We start from the raw sequence: 18,765 nt of genomic DNA, 5'->3' as shown, positions 1-18,765 counted from the left end.
GACAAAAGGATTCACTAACAGGGCAGATAAAGCAATGCTGAGCAGTTATCAACCAATAATCTGTGTGTCTGGATGGGATTGTTTGATGTTTATCTGCTGTGTTTGTATTCTGTTCTCACTGTGCACTTCTTCAGGTAGGGAAATCCTGCTTTCTCTACTGGATGTGTTACCTCACACAGCTGCCACGATAAGCTGTTCTCTGCTACCACTGGATTCATTGTCCTCCTGCAGCATTCAGTGTCTGCATGTGTGAACGTAAGAGAAGGAGGAGAAAATGAGGAAGAAGGAGGAATGCCTGGTGGGTATTCTGCATCACATGAGCATAAATGTGCAGCAGGGAGGGGTACTGGGTGCTGCTGCCACATATTTTTGAACATTATGCATCAGTTATGAATGAACAGTTAGCTATTTTGCAGCCTTATCAGAAAACACAAGATTCCCTCTGAGTTACACAGTCTGTGTTTCATGTTTCATCACATTAATAGTAACTTGTCAACCGTCACTCATTGCTTTGCTGGCATACTGTTTGCAGAAAAGTGGTTGAAAAATCTTTAAAACTTGCTTAGAATTAATTAAATTGCTGTTGATGCTGCATTTACTGTAGAAAAACGCTCCTCCTAAAACACCTTTAAGACCTGGTCTATTAAAAATGGCATCCTGACCTGAGTGGTGGGTTTTGTGACAGAAAATGACCTTGTCGCAAATTGTTTCATCTACGTCTATATCATGTATATTCATCTATACATGTTATGATAAACGTGTTCAAACTCTCTTATTTTTCTTTCTTTCCCATCGTTTTACAGAAGATATTGTCCAATGTTGAATGGTTAGGTAGAAGCCTTACAAAATATGAAAACATGGTGTGAAGCATTTAAATATCCAGTTACATTAATTATTTTTTCATCAAGTCAAGTCACATACCAGTTTTCTGTCAGAGATTAATACAGCATCCTATGTAGAGTATATATATATCTTTTTAAAGCATTTCTCACAAGCTTTGACACGTGTTGTTTATAAGCTACCTACCAAGTAGCAGAACAAATGGGGAATGTTAAATAAAAGCGCCACTAAATTAGTCATCAAAAACATATCAGGACGGGGACAAAATGCAAGTCCCCACAATCTAAATCATTAAATATTATTATTTATTATTATTGTGTGTGCGTGTCAAGTGGGTGTAGGCCTCCTGATCTTCAGCACCTGGCAGTTCTCCACACCTATTTCTGAACAGTTTCTTCTATAAATCCTCTGACTCAACTTCCACTTGGTATCAGATTGTTCGGCCTGCTAAATGGTAGCTCGCATTTGGCTGTGTTTTGTGTTTGAGTAACTTTTCCTTGTGAGTTGTGTGTCTCTTTGTGCCTAAAAATTGCCAGAGTCACCATTGTCTCTGCCTCAACCTGCCTGCAAACTTGAACCACTCTCCATTCTGCACTCTTCTTCAAGCACTCATCTCCACCTGCCTTTTGGTTTGGGTCCTGAAGAAAAATGTGACAAAAACTAAAGTTATTGTGGGTTTACAGAGTTCATAGGTAGTACAAAATAATTTCTGTCATTGCTTAATACATATGTTAGCTTGTTTGATTAAAAAAACTACTCTGACTGAATATCACCAGTCACATTGACTGTGCAGTATGTACAGTTTACAAGAAATGAACATGTTAGCAGAGACAGCAGGCAGTCCAGTTCACCATTACTGCTAAAAGCTGTGACACAAAGTGCTAGTCCACGTGCTGAGACTATCCCCCCAGGTTTACACACACACACACACACATCATAATATACAGCAATGTTTTTGTGATATTTCAGGAATAAGTGGAAGGAGAAGGACAGCAGCGGGAGAGATAAAGTAAGTGCATTTCAGTCTCTATGCACGTACTACTGCATCTCACACACAGATGCACACACTCTCCTTCACTGTGACTCATCTCCCAGTCCGCCTCCTTACCCCATATCGGCACAACCTCCACTCACAGCCAACAATCAGTCAGTGCTCTGCTTCTTTTTTTCTTACTGTCTCTGCTTCACTCTTCGGCTTTGCCCTCAAGTCCTTATGAAAACTTTGTTCATATTTTCCAAACTTTTTGTCAGGCAAATTCCACTCAACCATCTTCCACCCATCTGCCTCTCAGGGCTCCACAAAAACCACCATGATGCCATCAGTTCTTATGCAACCACAGCCATAGTTGTGGGGGATATAGCCCTGCAATGCAGCACAATTATAAAGTAGCAGCAGCCGCTATGGAAGCTGCAGCTGAGACAAAATGCAGACACTTAAGCCACTGCTGTGTAATTGCTGCTTTGCACAGGTGATTCAACAGAAATCTGTCCATCTGTCCTGACCTTAGACATGCAACAATCATTATTTTGATTGAGCTCAAAATCTTTAAAGAAAGTCAAAGTCAAGTCAAAGTGTACTTTATTGTCAAAGATCTATGTAACAGGGGTTAGCACAGAAAATTGAAATTTCGTTTGACCAGTCTCCAATGTGCAGTAAAAACTAAAAACTAAAACTAAAATTAAACATGTAGGTAAGACAGTGACAATAATTTCACACACACACACGCACACACACCATACACATACCATACACATACACCCAAAACAGAAAATGGAATGAAAATGGAAGCTGTACTTTTAAGTTTAATCACACTGGAATAATCTAACAAACTTATTCACGTTTTTTTTCATAACTTCAAGACTTTTTTGTTCATTTACCTTAAGTCAACTTTTTCTTTTTGATGCACAGACTCGGTATATTGACATAATGTTATCTGGTCATTTTTTTTAAAATGTTGCAATGTTTAACCACTAGATAATTATTTTATTTAGTTTTTTTGTGATAACTTACATGTTTTGTGCCTGGGGACCCCATTGAAAACGAGATGGTGCATGTCTGTACAGACAATTTAAAATAAGATAAGATGAACTTTATTGATCCCACAATGGGGAAATTCACTTGCCGTGGCAGCTCACATGAACAGAATAGAAAAACATAAAAAGTTTATAAATTAACAGTTTCAAAATAAACACTGTACAATATACAGTTATATACATGTAAGAATTTATCAGGTTTATCTGCTGCTCTCTGTATGTGTTCACAGCGTTGTGACTAGTTGTTTGCCACGTTTCAGTATGTAGCCAGGTGCAGCGGGTTTTCCAAAATAAAGCAATATCACTTCCGTGCTTGAGTTCTTGACGAAGCACTTGTACTATACATAGTACTTGTTATTGATTCACAGTAATGTAACAAAGCCCAAGCTATATATTGTGCACTGCTCTGTCTGAGGCATCATATTTTTAAACTGAATTTATAATAATTTTTGCGTATAAAATTTGAATTTGTTCATCCGCGAAAAGCTGCGAAATGTATTAGTGGAGTAAAAATTCCAATATTTGCATTTAAATTGAGCAGTGTACAAGTAAGCACCAATAACATAAAATGTAAATATACACGTCTGAATCCAGACCAGTTTGCACACCTCATTTATTTGGTGGGCTATGTGTTGCTATATGTACACAGTTTTGCTCTATTTGATTCCCTGAACAGAGTAGCGGAGGGGACGCAAAAGTAGTGATTTTTAGGATTATATTTCTTGTGTCGCTTGTCCTCGTTTTCCATTTTTGAGTAGTTTTATTATGGAGGTCCAAACAACGCATATCCGGTCCCATTCTCGCGGTTCCTCCCAGATTTGACAATGCGAACCCCCCTCGTGAGTGCACAGATGCCCAACAACGTTTGCTGGTAACCACTGGAAACCCAAAGCAGAAGGGAAAGAAGTGAATGTAACCACCAATAGTTTCAGCATGAAATGAAAACAGCGTCCCCGGATAATTGAAGATAACGGTCATCGCATGGAAATCCGCAACAGTTTAATGAAACGGTAAGAACTGATAACTTTAGCTGTGAGGTTGGGTTTACCAGCTAGCGTTAGCAAACTTTTCAGTGCTACGCCACTGCGGAACGTTTAGTTAGAAAGATGAAGAGGATCAGGCTACGATATTCCAAACACTAGCAATATAACTCTGTTTCGATATTTACCCGATGGCGTCGTTAATGGTGTTACTCCTTACCAGACTTGTCAGGAAAGTTGATCCTAGGATAAGTTTATAGCTAAAGTCAGAGCGCTGTTTAACGGTACATACCCGAGGAGACTATGCGGCGAATCGAATCGCGCCGCGCAGTTCGCCTCCGTTCATTTTCCATGGGACTTGCGAATCGTTTCGCAAGGCATTGTGGGATTCCAGGCGAACAACTGCAAAAAAAAAAAAAAAAAAAACACAGATTGAAGTGGACTTTTTTGATTTTTATTTTTTTTTATTCGCCCATGAAGGGGAAGTTCGCCTGGAATTTTTCCATAGCGATCTGTCGAAAAACGACCAGAAAAGTGACGAAGGGCAGGAAGAACAAGTGTTTACCTGCAGTGGATGGAGCAGCAGAAGCTCTTTGTTGCACTTTCTGTAGTCCCTTTTTTTCTGTGTCATTGACTTTTGTAAATTAAATGGAAGTGCTGATTGGCACAGCGTCATGCAAATTGTTGGCGAAATTGACAGTATGTGCTAATGAGCAAACTACTCCCTAGCTTGCGAGTGTAGACTCGTCCTGCCCGACGGGCATGAAGTAGCATCTCCGTAATTCCGGGTAGGTGGATAATGTTCGCTGAAACTAAAAAAATATCAATGTAAAATAGCCAGCTACTGCCTTCATTTGCTTGTTATAAGGTTTGGAAACCGACTAGACTTTTAAATATGTGATTTGGGTCAAAATGGTAGCAAACTCATATTCAACCTCGAGCCACAAACTTTGCTGGCTACATAAAGGTGCCATTGTGCTAAAGCGACGGGGCAAAGTCTCTAAAGGCATATGAACATCCATCGAAGTTAACTGAACTAGCTAGCTACCTGCAAATTAATTATTTGTTGTGCCAGTCTGTTAGAATGCGCCCATAACTGCAGGCCACACTAGCTTCATTTTCTTTTAATACAGTGTTATCAGTTTACCATATGAGTAAATCGGTATGCACAAGATGGGTTATCATGTCTAAATATTAGATGCACAATCGCACCTGCAGTACAAGTGTTTGTTTCCTTAGAAAGGACATTAGATGGCAGTATCTGATTAACAGTGATAGAACGGGTTCATTCGTATCTGCCATTTATGAAACCTCAGTAGTAAGAAAAGTATTTTCATGAGGCTTGATTGATATCTTAAAGCCATGTCTTCATAAGTTATGTAAAGCGGATTTCAGTCCTGAAAGTCATAAATAAATTTTTCTAATTGTTTCATTAGTATTAGTTTCATTTTATATTAATTTTTATAGCCGGCTTGAGGCAGTGCCTGATACTATGCTATTTTCTTCAGTCTAATACAGGATCACAGTATATATGCTAATATTCACTTGATGTTATGTGACTATCATGTCATGTTTATTATGTTTGGCAAAAATATCCACTCGACTGAGACATCTCCTCTGTCCATCACTAGTTAGGTTTAGGGCTGCAACTAGAGTATTTATTATATTTATATGTAATCATTTATGAGTAATGAATGAAAAAGAAGCACTCTCAAGAGACCCACAAGTTAGTTAGAGTAGTGAAGTATTTCCAGCTTATCTTCAAAGCCAGTGTAAATGTCCTGGCCTCAAGGCAACGCCCAAGACTGTTTGTTTGACAAGATTTTTTTTGTTGAGAGCACAGCAGGATGAATTCCTCTCCAGACATGGAAACAGTGTAGATGTTTTTAAGTACTTCAAGGCCGATATTTCTTGTTTTGCAATTTACAGTACTACAAATGCCAGTGATTTTTCATTTGAATTAGTTAATCGTTTATGCAATAGATACATGATGAGAAATTCTCGTCATTCAGTCAATGTCTTTGACTTTATTTACTTTTTCTTTATTTAGATGGAATTACATAATTTGGTTAAGTAATATGGCAAAGTTATCTTGAACTCTTTTGGTAAACTGAGGAAAGCATAAGCCTGTAGGCTCTTGAACTTCTTAAATAAACAGAGAACCCTGGTAATAGTGAGTCAGTGAACACTGCTGCCAATTAGAGATGTGGCAGACTGTTGTAGACTACATCTGTTTTTATGGCTCTCTTATTTGATCTACGAACACAGCCGTGTCTTATCAAAGTATGTCATTTAGAGTCGTTAAAACTAAGGCTGTTCTGACCAATGAGGTGAGTGCATGAAGGTGGTGCAGTCTGTTAGTAGAGGGAAGACCAGAGTTCAACTGTGACTTATCTCTGTTGGTGGGAGCATGCAGGTCTGATTGTAGCTGGGATGATTGACAGTATTAAAAGGATGACCCCAAACTCATCCCCCAAAAATGTATGGTCAACAATTTGTTTTTAATAACATTGTTTGGAACAACACCTTTCACTCTTTGCTTCACGAGGCTGTATAAAGATATGGGCTGAAGCCACGGAAATAATGGAACACATGTAGTAAGAACAGGACGAAGATTATCAACCCCTCTAAATGAGAAAAAAATAAACAGCCTATACAGAATTACAAAGTTACAGCCAAAATGACAGGAGCACAAGGTGGTCATCCACAATAACGCCCATACACAGTATCACACATTTTAGAGAGCCATCGTAGAAGAATAACCACGTGAATTTCGTGTAATAAAGTCTTTTGGTTGCAGTTGTATAATGTGTGTTGGAGCAATTGGTGCATCTGCCTCATCTACCCGATTCAACTCTTACATTGTCATCTGGCAAGGCACTGTGTTGATGCACATATCTACTGGATTATTTTATAACACTAACACTGTTTTTCAACCATTGACTTCACGCTCACCTTGACAACGGCTAAAATAATTACTTGAGTTGCATAATGTCAGTATTAAACTGTTTTAGTGCCTGATAAACCCTCAGATTATTTGGGTTCACCCCCCTTTGATTTTTTTTTTTTTTTATCACAGGACTGTTTTCGGGGCATTAACTACAAAAGCTGACAAATCAAAAAAATTTTTTAAAGGTATAGGAATCTCAAAATGTTGAATTTGTAACCTCATAGCTGTTGTTGTGTTGTCTCCATACACTCCTTGAAATGTCAGATGATTGTTATTGTTATGTTATATTGCGTCTTTATCTTCATTTCCTGGTTGGGGGTTATGGACTCTTTTGTCACCTAGAGAAAAAGGTCAAGATAAGATATCCTGGACTCCTGTGAAGCATTGAATGGTGCAAGAGATTATTTGTGTGTATAGTGATTTTCATTAATTATAGTTTTAACTTTAAATGTTTCACACAGTACATCACATGTATTACTAATTGTTTCCTGTTACTTTAGAAGACTTGCTCCTTTTAAAATAGAGTTGAGGTTGGACTACAGGAAAGATTCTTGCACCCTGCACATTCATCAAAAGTTAACTGTCTCTGGCATTTTACATTTCAGATAGATACGGAGACTCATAAATATGGAGACTGTTTGTATAGGGACTTTCAGGCGATCTGTCCTGTTGTATGTGTGGCAGGATGCCACATGTTCTTTTTCCCTCTGCTTAGCCAATCACAAGCCATAATTCAAATCAGTGCAGCTCTGATCTCACACAGCCCCTCCCCCATCTGTATGCCTGTGTCGCCCCACTGTCCTCTCTCTTCCTTTCTCTTCTTCTGCTGCTTGCTGAGTCGTGCAAGCCCTTCCTGCATTGAATAATGCGGCTGGGCTAAAGAGAGAAATAAAAAGATAAAAGGATTGGAAAAAAAGAGCAGAGTGTGATTTCAGCTGAGAATCTACCGAGTCATAGGATGGAAATGCACCCAGGTTTTTTAGGCATAAACCCACATGTGAGTCAGATGGTCTTTTTTCTGCTTTCATCCCTCTATTTTTCATTTTCATTTCCCTATCTTTCCTGTTTTTATCATCATCAGTCATTTCCTCTCTTTTATTCTTCTTGTACAGTGTTTCCTTCTTCCTCGGTTGCTGTATCATCCCTGCCTTTGCTTTCTGCATGCAACCCTGCCCCCATACCGTAACACTGGCTGCTGATGCTGTCTTGTGATGCTTGAGTAGAAGTCATGGTGTGCCGAATGACATTCAGGGTAAATCACAGGATTTAGTCCATGAGGGTTTTTGTATGACGGGACACAACTTTTGAGTGTCAAAGAAAGGCACAGCAGCAAGAAATGAGTCTTGCGTTGGTTGTTTTCAGTTGGAATTCACTTGGTGCCGTTTTACCTTTAAAACTGTTGCTGCTGCTGATTTAGGCTGAGTCTGAATTTCCATATTTTAAAAGAGACTGTACTAACTTTTCCATAGCACATCTGTGAGTGTTTAGGTCTGATAGAAACTGACATGATTAGCAAAACTAAAGTGACGATAAAGAGGAAAATTAACGTTCAACAGAGATGATCAGTAAAAGAAACCATTTAACACAACTGGAACTAACAACAGTTCTTCTTAAAGCAAATAAAAGTGGAAAATATTAGCCCTCACATTAAGTGGAACAGCCCATCTTACCGGGGAAATAATCATATGGGTCATCTGTGCAAACAGTTTAGCCTCACCCATATTTACTTTAAGCGAAGGATGAAGTCAGTTGACGTAGTATGACAGCGACAATGTCCAGGATGGGCGGTCAACAAGCAGAGGACCGTCACCACTGTTCATATCCCATGTGACGCCATAAAGTTAACAGTGAATTATTCTAACTTGAATAAGGCTGACACAGCATAATATATTACCTATTTTAGATACATGTTTGTAAAGATGTGTGACTCCAAGAGAGAAGAAGTTATTATGTCCAACTCATATCACAAGTCACATTCCTGTTGGCAGTCAATGACTGATTCATGATTAGGAGGAAATAAAAACCTTCGACGGCAGATTAGGGTCTGTGGGCTGGTGCTGCTGGCAAATATAGCCTGGCCAATGAAATATAATGTAAACAAACTTCTGTTTATTGTACATCAGCCAAGGACACCACTTTGTTGGCAAAGACAAAGATGAGTCCAGTTTAAAGGTGGAATAAAATACGTTGTTAATGTAGTGGCAGCTTATTTGTAAACCTGTGTAATATCACTGAAATGTTATGTATGAAAACATTTTATTTCTACACTTCTGCAGGGAGAGGTTATAGTCAAGTAAATATATTGACTGGGCTGGATAATAAAATGATCTTGATGTATAGAACACCCTCCAACACCCTATCACACAGTAGACCAGCCAGCCAGTCAGTCAACTGACTTTCTGCTCTCCGTGTCACTGCATGTTTGCATGAGGGTGGCGTTGAGCTCCTGTCACACACACTTCAGTGGACAGCAGCGTAAGCAGAGTCCATAGGAGACTGATGTGATGCATTTATTTTATCACTCAGTGCGCTCTCAATCCCTGTGGTTTTTCTAATGGGATAACTGCACACTTTAAAGGTGATACAGCAGATTTAAATGTTATACTCAAGAACTGCATTTTGGTTTGACACTGTCCCAGAAATAAAGATGCATTGTAGTTTTTGATATTATGAGTCACGTCACTGTCACTGCATTTTATACAAGATCTCATAAAGCAGGCCTGGGAAAGGTACCACCTCAACAATCACTCCATTATTTAAGTTACTACTCAAACTACCAGTGGTGTTAAATTATATATTCTGATAAATATTGAGGCTGATCAATATGAAAAAATGATCTTAATAATATTTTTTGTCAGTTGCCCAGCCCTAGCTTTTCTGTAGTTCTGCTCCATATAATTAGTTCCTTTATATTTTATATCCATTCATTTCTCAAGTTTGCGATCTGAGGGGAACGCTGATAATCTGCCTGCTTTGTGCCATAGTTGGGTCTAACTTGTATGTTTAGCCTGAGCCTCTTGAGTTTCGTTAAAGCCTGTTTCCTCATTCTTGGCTTGAGTATCATGGTTAGGGTAGAGAAAAGTCAAGTTTGACATGGGTGGACATCATTCAAACGTTGAGATTATCTTTTGTGATGCACTCAGGTATACGTCATTGTACTGGGTGTGTGGATGTTTGTTTCAACATGTCACAGATCATGTGTAACAGACAAGAGGTCATTGTCATAGCATTACAGTTTAAGTCAGAAACTTGCAGTACTGGATTACTGTTTGATTGCTGTGGGGCAGCCACAAAAAAAATCTTTTCATTTTTGAGTAAAAAATGAAAATGAAATTTTCCACCATGAATCATTTAGTCTGTGAAATTTTAAAAAATAGTGAAAACAGTTCTTATCACATTTTCATATTTCTTCGTTTGTCCAACGAGCAGTCCAAAACTTAAAGACTCTTCATTTACTAACAAGAAAAGCAGCAAATCCTTACATTGAATAAGCTTGAATTAGCAAAGGTTTGGCTTTTTTTTTTTTTTTTGAAAAATGACAATTAATCAATTCTCAGAACAGTGATAATTCATTTCAATCATGAACTTGGCACTCGTTATCAGTATCAGTCTTGATCTCTACATCGTGATTGGCAGCTAAACGCACTTGACGTGCTGATTCTACATTTACCATCCATTTGCATTGTATGTGCACCAGTGAAATGGATTAAGAAAATCTAAAATACTATTTTGAGGCACATTCTTACAGCCTGAAGTGCAATGGATTGAAATACAGCTCAGTCAGTGGCTAAGTCTGACCTTGGGAGTTTTTGAATTCCACTCAATCCGCTTTGGAATTTGAGAGATCCCTGTGATTTACCACACTGGCTCGAACATATACAGTAACTCTGCATGACATTTGTTTTTAAGATGTTTTAAGAAGGAGACTTTGAGGGCTTGATTGGGAAAGTACAACTACCATACTGCATTCACAGCAGCAGAGGGCAGCAAGTATTTGTAACATGAGGATTCTCTTTTGAATGAAGGAAGCTGTTATCACTGAAAGCTTCAGCACTAGCTATAGTTTGACCTTTTGTCCTGCCATGCAAATCACTATCCTACAGCATGTTTGCCACCTCTGCAAATATGTATCTGCGTATGTTCTTCGTGTAAAATACAAAACATTTTTAGTGTAGTTTTGTTGTGTTTTCATGCTACAGCGTCTGAATATTTGGAATGCCCAAGTGAGTATGACCTGTGGGTGGGTTAGAGTATTAAAAGTAATGGATAATGTCATGCTTTAGAAACTCATAACTGCATCTCACTCTCGTCTTTGTCCTTGTTTTCCAGGAGCTTTACTTTATGAGAATGCAAAGAGGCAGAGGAAAGATGGAGAGGAAAAGGACAGAAGAGCAGAATCAGGTACGTCTTTGACTCTGTAAGAAAGTGAGTTTATTCAGGACATTATCATTCTCTAGTTGTTGAGAAGCAGAAATGAAAATGTGAAGCCTTAAAACAAGAAAATGCTAATATTCCTTTGTAACCAGTAGAAGACTAGTTATTTTTTAGTCATATGTGTTGAAATAGTCAAACATATCAGTCATCTAATGGCGAGTGAGGTGTGTTTCTCTCTGTTGTGCGTACAAAACTCTCTTTCTGTGTGTGTGTTGGTTACACCTCCATTTTCAATTTCATTATGTGGGTGACTGTGCAATGACAATAAAGAATATCTTATCTATCATCTGATTTAGAAGAGATTGAGGGTCTGTGTGGCGACATGCAACAGAGCAGACTACTCCAAGCTCGCCCCCATCATGTTTGGGCTCAAAGCCCATCCGGAAGAGTTTGAACTTGAAGTTGTGGTGCTTGGCTCCCATCTCATTGATGACTATGGGTAAGATGAAGTCTCGTGAAACCTTAAAGTACTGTATAAATGATTGTACACAATTATAGACAACTGCCCATGAGTGTTGCATTCGCTATGATCTCTGTTATACACGTTTTTCATTGAGTTTGTCTTGTTTTTTCTTACACCCCTACCCCCATAGGAACACTTTTCGTATGATTGAGCAGGATGACTTTGACATTGGGTCCAAGCTTCACACCATTGTGAGAGGAGAGGATGAGGCAGCTATGGTCGAGAGTGTTGGGCTGGCACTTGTGAAACTCCCTGATGTCCTACAGAGGCTGCAACCAGACATCCTGGTCGTTCATGGTGACCGTTTTGATGCGTTGGCTCTAGCAACTGCTGCAGCGCTGATGAACATCAGAATACTTCACCTGGAGGGAGGAGAGGTGAGGAGGCAGGGCTTGAGAATATTATTTTATGTACCTCTGCACAAAGTATGTGTACTTTTGTGCTTTTTACGGTGTATGTGTTTTACATTGTGTACCTTTAGTTACCATTACCCTTTAAACAGAATAAAGAAATAAAAGCAAAAATGATGCATAACATGACCGGAATTCTTTTCAATCACGGTGATCAACATCATGATGCCTCTGACTTCTGACTGGCTGACAAAACCTTTATGGTCATTAATATTAAATGACACATAACATACAACATGTCCTCTCTCCCCTGATCCTTTTCCCAGGTGAGTGGTACGATTGATGACTCAATCCGCCATGCCATCAGTAAACTGGCCCATTACCACGCCTGCTGCACACGTATGGCAGAGCAGCACCTCATCGCCATGTGTGAGGATCACTCTCGCATCCTGCTGGCTGGTTGCCCTTCATATGATAAGCTGCTATCAAATCATCACAGAGAGGACTACATGGATGTTATTAAGAGCTGGCTGGGTATGCAGGGATACTGTCATTGGACAAGAACATAGTGCAAGACATCAGAGTGTCTTTGTAGGGTATGTCATGCGTGTTTATTCATGTTACAGGTGACAAGGTGCAGGAGCGTGACTACATAGTGGCTTTGCAGCACCCAGTTACCACTGACATCCAGCAATCCATCAAGATCTATGGGTTAATGCTGGATGCCCTGCTGTCCTTCAGCAAAAAGACCCTCATCCTCTTCCCTAACATTGATGCTGGTTAGTTTCGCTTACCAGTCCCTTTATTTCCTTTCATGTTGTCTCCTATGTGTGGGTGTTTTTTGAAGGCATTTAATTGAATGAATAAATTGATCTATGTTGCTTGCCCTGCCTTTTGCGGTAAACAGGAAGTAAGGAGATGGTGCGTGTGATGCGAAAGAAGGGCATCGAGCAACACCCCAACTTCCGGGCAGTGAAGCACGTTCCCTTTGAGCAGTTCATCCAGCTGGTGCGTCATGCTGGCTGCATGATCGGGAACAGCAGCTGCGGAGTACGAGAAGCTGGGGCCTTCGGAACCCCTGTCATTAATCTGGGAACAAGGCAAATTGGCAGAGAAACTGGTGGGTCTGACCGAAAACTCTGTCTGCTGTCACTGCCATAGCTGTGGTCCTGATTTACTCTGAGATTGAGAGGAAAGATGCATTAAATCACCAACAAAGCTGAAGTAAGGTGCAACTATGCAAAATTTGTTCACACATTTGGTTACAGAGTTCGTTTAATCAAAATGTGGATTTGTGACACTGATTCTTTTAAACAAAATGATTGTTTCAGTGTGCATTGCTAGTAGGAATTAACAGCAGGAGTTCTAAAAATTGTAATGCAGAATAGCCAGAAAGGCTGTGAAGAAAGCTGCCGCAATGATGTGTATGTCAATTTCCTCATGATAGCAAACCCAAATCAAGCATTATCTCTGAAATTAATGTACCTCAGATTGTTTATCCTAACATCTGTGTTTATGACTTTTCCCTCCCTTGCAGGTGAAAACGTTTTACACGTCAGAGATGCCGACACTCATAATAAGATCTACCATGCTCTAGAGCTGCAGTTTGGAAAGAGATACCCCTGGTATGACACATGCACTGATTGTCTTTCTCACTGAGGTGTGATCATTAGTTCAGCACAGCCTGTAGAAGCCTGCGCAGCAATGATTACCTGTGATGCGGTGTGTAAGATAATATAGATATTTTGGTATTCGTACTGATTCTCAAAACACCATGTTTATAACCCCATCAGCTAGTTAGCAGCCTTAGAATCAGTCTTCATCCTTTTGAATTTCACTCCAACAGAACAACATCTACTGAGAAAGGAAAAAGCGAGGTGTGTAAATACAAAGTATACAAACCTGGTTGTTACAACCACATACTGTATTGTGATGTGGAGCATATCACCAAATTCTTGCCAATAGACAGCCCTTGTGCAAATGTTGAATTTAAGTATGGGATTGATGCCCTTAATTACTCAGAATGTATGTTTATCTAAACCTCACTGATCCTAAAATGTGATTTTCCCTGATTTCATGTTTTTAAAGAGTAAATTGCATAATGAATGACATGATCACAGGTGTATTTCTGTTTTCCATCAGCTCTAAGATTTATGGTGATGGCAACGCAGTGCCTCGCATCCTCAAGTTTTTACGCACCATTGATCTGGATGAGCCCCTCCAGAAGACTTTCTGTTTCCCTCCAGTGAAGGACTCCATCTCCCAGGACATCGATCACATCCTGGAGACACAGAGTGCTCTGGCTGTTGACCTCGGAGGAACCAACCTCAGAGTGGCCATTGTCTGCATGAGGGTAGGCTGCATGGACTCTGTGACTCTTTTCACATAGCTATCACTGCATATTTTTCTGGTAAATGGCTGTGATTCAATACAAACCATAAAACCTTAGAAATGTAGTAAAAGGTATGTGACTGTTCTTTCATATTTGCTTCCTCACCACCATCACCCCTCCCTCCCTTCACTTCATTCTCTGTCCAGGGGAACATAGTAAAGAAGTATACTCAGAGTAATCCAAAGACCTTCGAGGCCAGGATGCAGGTCTTATTGAAGATGTGTGCAGATGCCATGCAGGACGCAGTGTGCCTCAACTGTAGAATACTTGGTGTTGGTATGAAAAAAGAACATACTCCCATTTCTTGATGAAAAACCATATTATAGAACTATCATATCATGACTTTTTCTCTGTATCTTAGGGGTGTCCACAGGTGGGCGTGTAAACCCACAAGAAGGTGTGGTTTTGCACTCCACAAAACTGATCCAGGAGTGGTCCTCAGTGGACCTAAGAACACCCATCTCTGATGCCCTGCACCTGCCTGTCTGGGTCGACAATGACGGCAACTGTGCCGCTTTGGCTGAGAGGAAGTTTGGTCATGGAAAAGGGGTGGAGAACTTTGTCACTGTTATCACAGGAACTGGTGAGAAATCAGGATTTTCATACAGTCATTTGGTCATTCTGGTCTTTCATTGTTAGTGCAATGTAGTACATTTAATGAAATCGTCATAATCTTAGTTAATTTAAAAATGAGCAGCTCTATTTTGAAAGAACTTTGTAGAAAAATGTTTCTAAAAATATTCTGCCATTCACATTCACGGTGCTTTTCAGTCGCTGTTCAAATTGCGGTCTCAAAATTTTTATGTAGTGGAGTTAGGTAGGAGTGCAGCAAAATATTGTGACACAGTATTTTATGGTGCAAAAATGTGTGGTATTGCAGTGTCTACTTTCAGAGTCAGAGCATGACTGTTGTCTTTCACCATAAGATAACAAGCAAGCTGCAGATGGTGTTGTCAATCGAAGTTGCTTTGTGTGCGTCTTTTTGTTGACTCTACCTATTCTACCTACTAGCTGCATTCCTTCCGTCTTAAAATACTCTTGAATGTAGATTTCTTTTGAATTTAAGTTGCTTTGGAAATTGCACTTCGTGGCCAACAAAAGTTTTTTGAGAATGTAAGTCCAAAGTACAGTAAATCTGGTATTTGTGGGGACATTTCACGGCATTTTGATTTCTTTGATTAAACACCTAAGGAGGAATAAACAAGCGATTTCTTCAGTGTTCGTGAATTAAAGTAAATTGTTATTGTCATTGTATTATTCAAAAGTAATTTATATGATAAGCACACTCACTTAAATTAATCACTCAAATCAGTGAAACTAATTATACTTAGAGCCTGAGAAAGTAAATATGTTGACTCCTTGTAGGTATTGGAGGAGGGATTGTCCATCACAATGAGCTGGTCCATGGCAGTACCTTCTGCGCTGCAGAGCTGGGGCACATCATGGTTTCATTAGACGGCCCGGAGTGTTCGTGTGGCAGCAGAGGTTGCATAGAAGCCTACGCGTCCGGCATGGCCCTGCAGAGAGAGGCCAAAAGGCTGCATGACGGTGAGTGTTTTGTGTATATAAAACAAGGAATGTGCTGAGACGCAGTTACACCCATAAGATTCAGAGAGTAGCTGAGAAAGGTGTGTCTTTGAAACATGGTGTGTGTACACATTGATGACGACTTTGCTTTGTAGTTAGTTAAGATTCATTGTTCGGAGGAATCTGAAAGTATTTTCTTTTCTAACGTCAAGCTAGAAATTCCTGCACTGAAACAACAGAGTAGATAGAAAGAAAATGTTCTTGTAAATCAACACTATTGTTCTTTTATTGCTGAACTGGTCTTAGAGTTGAAGGAAACCTGGTGGCTAATTAAATGTATCTCTTTAGCACTTGTCTCAAAGGGCTTCATGCCTTCATTCATCACTAAATGCATACATCTGACCTGTGTGTTTTTACATGTCTCTCAGAGGACTTCTTAATGGTGGAGGGGATGGATATGAAGCTCTCAGAGCCGATCACAGCAGCCCACCTCATCAGCGCAGCCAGACTGGGGAACTCCAAAGCTGATGCTGTTTTGTTCAAGGGTTAGAGCATAAAGCAAGCATACACACACGCACAAATCTGTTAAATGAATTTACACTGCACAATATATTTAAATACATCACTGGTTGTACAATCTGCTATTAAAATGAGGCAAATCTAATTTCTGTCTGTCTTCATCTTCCCCTCTCCACAGCCTCCACAGCACTAGGCGTGGGTATCATTAACATCCTCCACATGGTGAACCCTGCGCTGGTGATTCTCTCCGGAGTCTTGGCCTCTTACTACCAAGTGCCAGTGCAACGTATTATCTCTGAGAGGGCCCTCATCTCTGCTCAGAGCATCAAGGTTGTCACATCAGACTTGGAGGAACCTGCTTTACTTGGGGCAGCTAGCATGGTGTTAGACTATGCAACCAGAAGGATATATTGAAGAATATACTGGTAGTCCTGATTTACTCAGGGCTACTGCCGAACTCAAAGTAGTGGCTATACAGCCCATATAGATACGTAAGCATATCTAGGGGATACATTTTGAAGGCAAGAGTGAAAGACAATTCATTCAAACCACCATGCGTTTACTAAAAGTTTAAAAATTTTTAAATGTGTATTTAATTTTTTTTCCTGGTTGATAACCACAGTGAAGGCAGTTTTTATGCAAATTCTCAGTCCTTTGAGAATCATGCCTTCACCAGGCCAGATGTTGGCCAGATTCCTGGATATGTCATGTATAAAGTGGGTCCATTGCACAGGCCAGACATCCCACCACCTTTCTTGCCTTTATAGTCTAGGTTTATTGAAGCCCCTGAGCCCATTTGAGCAATTATGACGTAATGAAAACAGATATTTTCAGGCCAAGATTACCCGGACAGGGTAGGACTCTCCCACTTCACTCTGCTGTTTGTAATGTGACGGGTGTGGATGGCAAAGTCAGTCAGGATAGAAGCTTGTTTCAGATGTGACCAAAATATTACTGAAACATCATCCTGTAGCTTCCTCTCAACTCTTGCTCTCTCACTTTTCTATAAATCTTGTGTTGAGTTTTCATTCTCGATTCTGAAATATTTTTGAGAAATGAATAACTGTAAAGTTATTGTTACCTTTCTGTGCTTTGTTATAAATTAAATTATTTAAGATTTTCAAAGAAAATTTAAGTGCTTTAAGATGACTGGTCTTGAGGGTCCTGAAGAAACAGGTAGACTGAGCTTTATTAACAAAGTGTTAAGGCAGTAGATGCTTTAACCTCATAGCTGCTACAGAGTGGTGAGGGCCATCAATCATGTGCCTGAAGCAGTTGGTAATTATTTTTTTTTTCATTTTCCATGACATTACCACAGACCTTACGAATATTCGAACTGATTTTGAAAGTTTTCGTCATGCCTTCTGAAGTTGTGTTTTGCCTGAAAATATTTACTTGGTTTGTATGTACTGTTACATGCTGTATTGTACATGCTTATTGAAATTTTTAGATTAATTTCTTTGTATTTTTTAATATCCAAATACTGTAAATACACTGTTTGGTTTTGAATATACCTAAGGAATCAACTTTATTTAAGTCAGGCAATAAAGAAACTGATGACAGATCCCAGTGTCACTGTTGCCTTGTTGTCCTCTTTAGGTGTTAATGCAGCTCTTAGTTTGATTTCTACACAGAAAAATTGTATCTGTTGCAATGCACAGCAACTGGAAACATAACTTTATTTTATGTCATCATTTACATCTTTGAAAAACACGTTTGATAAAAGATCCAAGTAAGAGTCATATGGGGTATTTTTTGTTTGTTTGTTTTTTTTTTACAGGAGAGGTTTTATGGAAAATAATTTAAACATAAAGAAATCTGAAGGTGTGGCAGTTCTCTCTCAAAAAGTAGTTTTACCATATTAATCTCCTAGATACACTATATAGAAATCTTGATGCTTCAGCATACCAAGACATTTTGGATAATGCTATTTCTAACTTTGTGGCCACAGTTTGGGGAAGGCCCTTTTGCTATTCCAGTATGACTGCCCCAGTGCACACAGCAAAGTCCATAAAGACATAGTTTGGTGTGGAAGAGCTTGACTGACCCACGCAGAGTCCTGACCTCGATCCCATCAAAGACCTTTGGGGTGAATTGGAACAGAGATTGTGAGCCCGGCCCTTTCATCCAACATCAGTGCCTGACCTCACAAATGCTCTACAGCATGAACGGGCAACAATTCCTGGAGAAACACTCCACAAAGTCTTGCAGAAAACCTTCCTAGTGGAATGAAAGCTGCTATAGCTGCAAAGAGGGGACCAACTCCATATTAATGT

At 39.6% G+C, this 18,765-nt stretch overlaps 1 protein-coding gene and 1 long non-coding RNA gene across 3 annotated transcripts; one reads left to right on the top strand and one right to left on the bottom strand.

Annotated features, from left to right (window-relative positions):
• Positions 1-3,470: 3,470 nt before the first annotated feature.
• Positions 3,471-4,631, bottom strand: LOC124069397. Its single transcript, XR_006845051.1, has 2 exons — positions 4,420-4,631; positions 3,471-4,256 (listed from the first exon to the last, which is right to left on the bottom strand). It is a non-coding gene; the product is annotated as an uncharacterized LOC124069397 (long non-coding RNA).
• gne (glucosamine (UDP-N-acetyl)-2-epimerase/N-acetylmannosamine kinase) lies at positions 3,692-18,053 on the top strand. Of its 2 annotated transcripts, none has more exons than XM_046408550.1 (14): positions 3,692-3,884; positions 11,134-11,205; positions 11,535-11,677; positions 11,832-12,078; positions 12,378-12,585; positions 12,678-12,830; positions 12,959-13,171; positions 13,589-13,676; positions 14,194-14,404; positions 14,590-14,719; positions 14,805-15,026; positions 15,809-15,991; positions 16,399-16,515; positions 16,668-18,053. In XM_046408550.1, the coding sequence occupies exons 2-14, from the start codon at positions 11,146-11,148 to the stop codon at positions 16,901-16,903; spliced, it is 2,211 nt and encodes a 736-aa protein (XP_046264506.1). In that variant the 5' UTR covers positions 3,692-3,884; positions 11,134-11,145; the 3' UTR covers positions 16,904-18,053. The 2 variants fall into 2 exon arrangements, with proteins under 2 accessions (XP_046264506.1, XP_046264497.1); XM_046408541.1 differs by lacking the exon at positions 3,692-3,884 and adding an exon at positions 7,621-7,801.
• Positions 18,054-18,765: the final 712 nt, after the last annotated feature.

This window comes from Scatophagus argus, chromosome 2, assembly GCF_020382885.2.
Source record: "Scatophagus argus isolate fScaArg1 chromosome 2, fScaArg1.pri, whole genome shotgun sequence".
Taxonomy (NCBI): Eukaryota; Metazoa; Chordata; class Actinopteri; family Scatophagidae; genus Scatophagus; species Scatophagus argus.
Note: the sequence above shows the minus strand (reverse complement) of the source record. Positions and strands in the feature narration are given on the sequence as shown.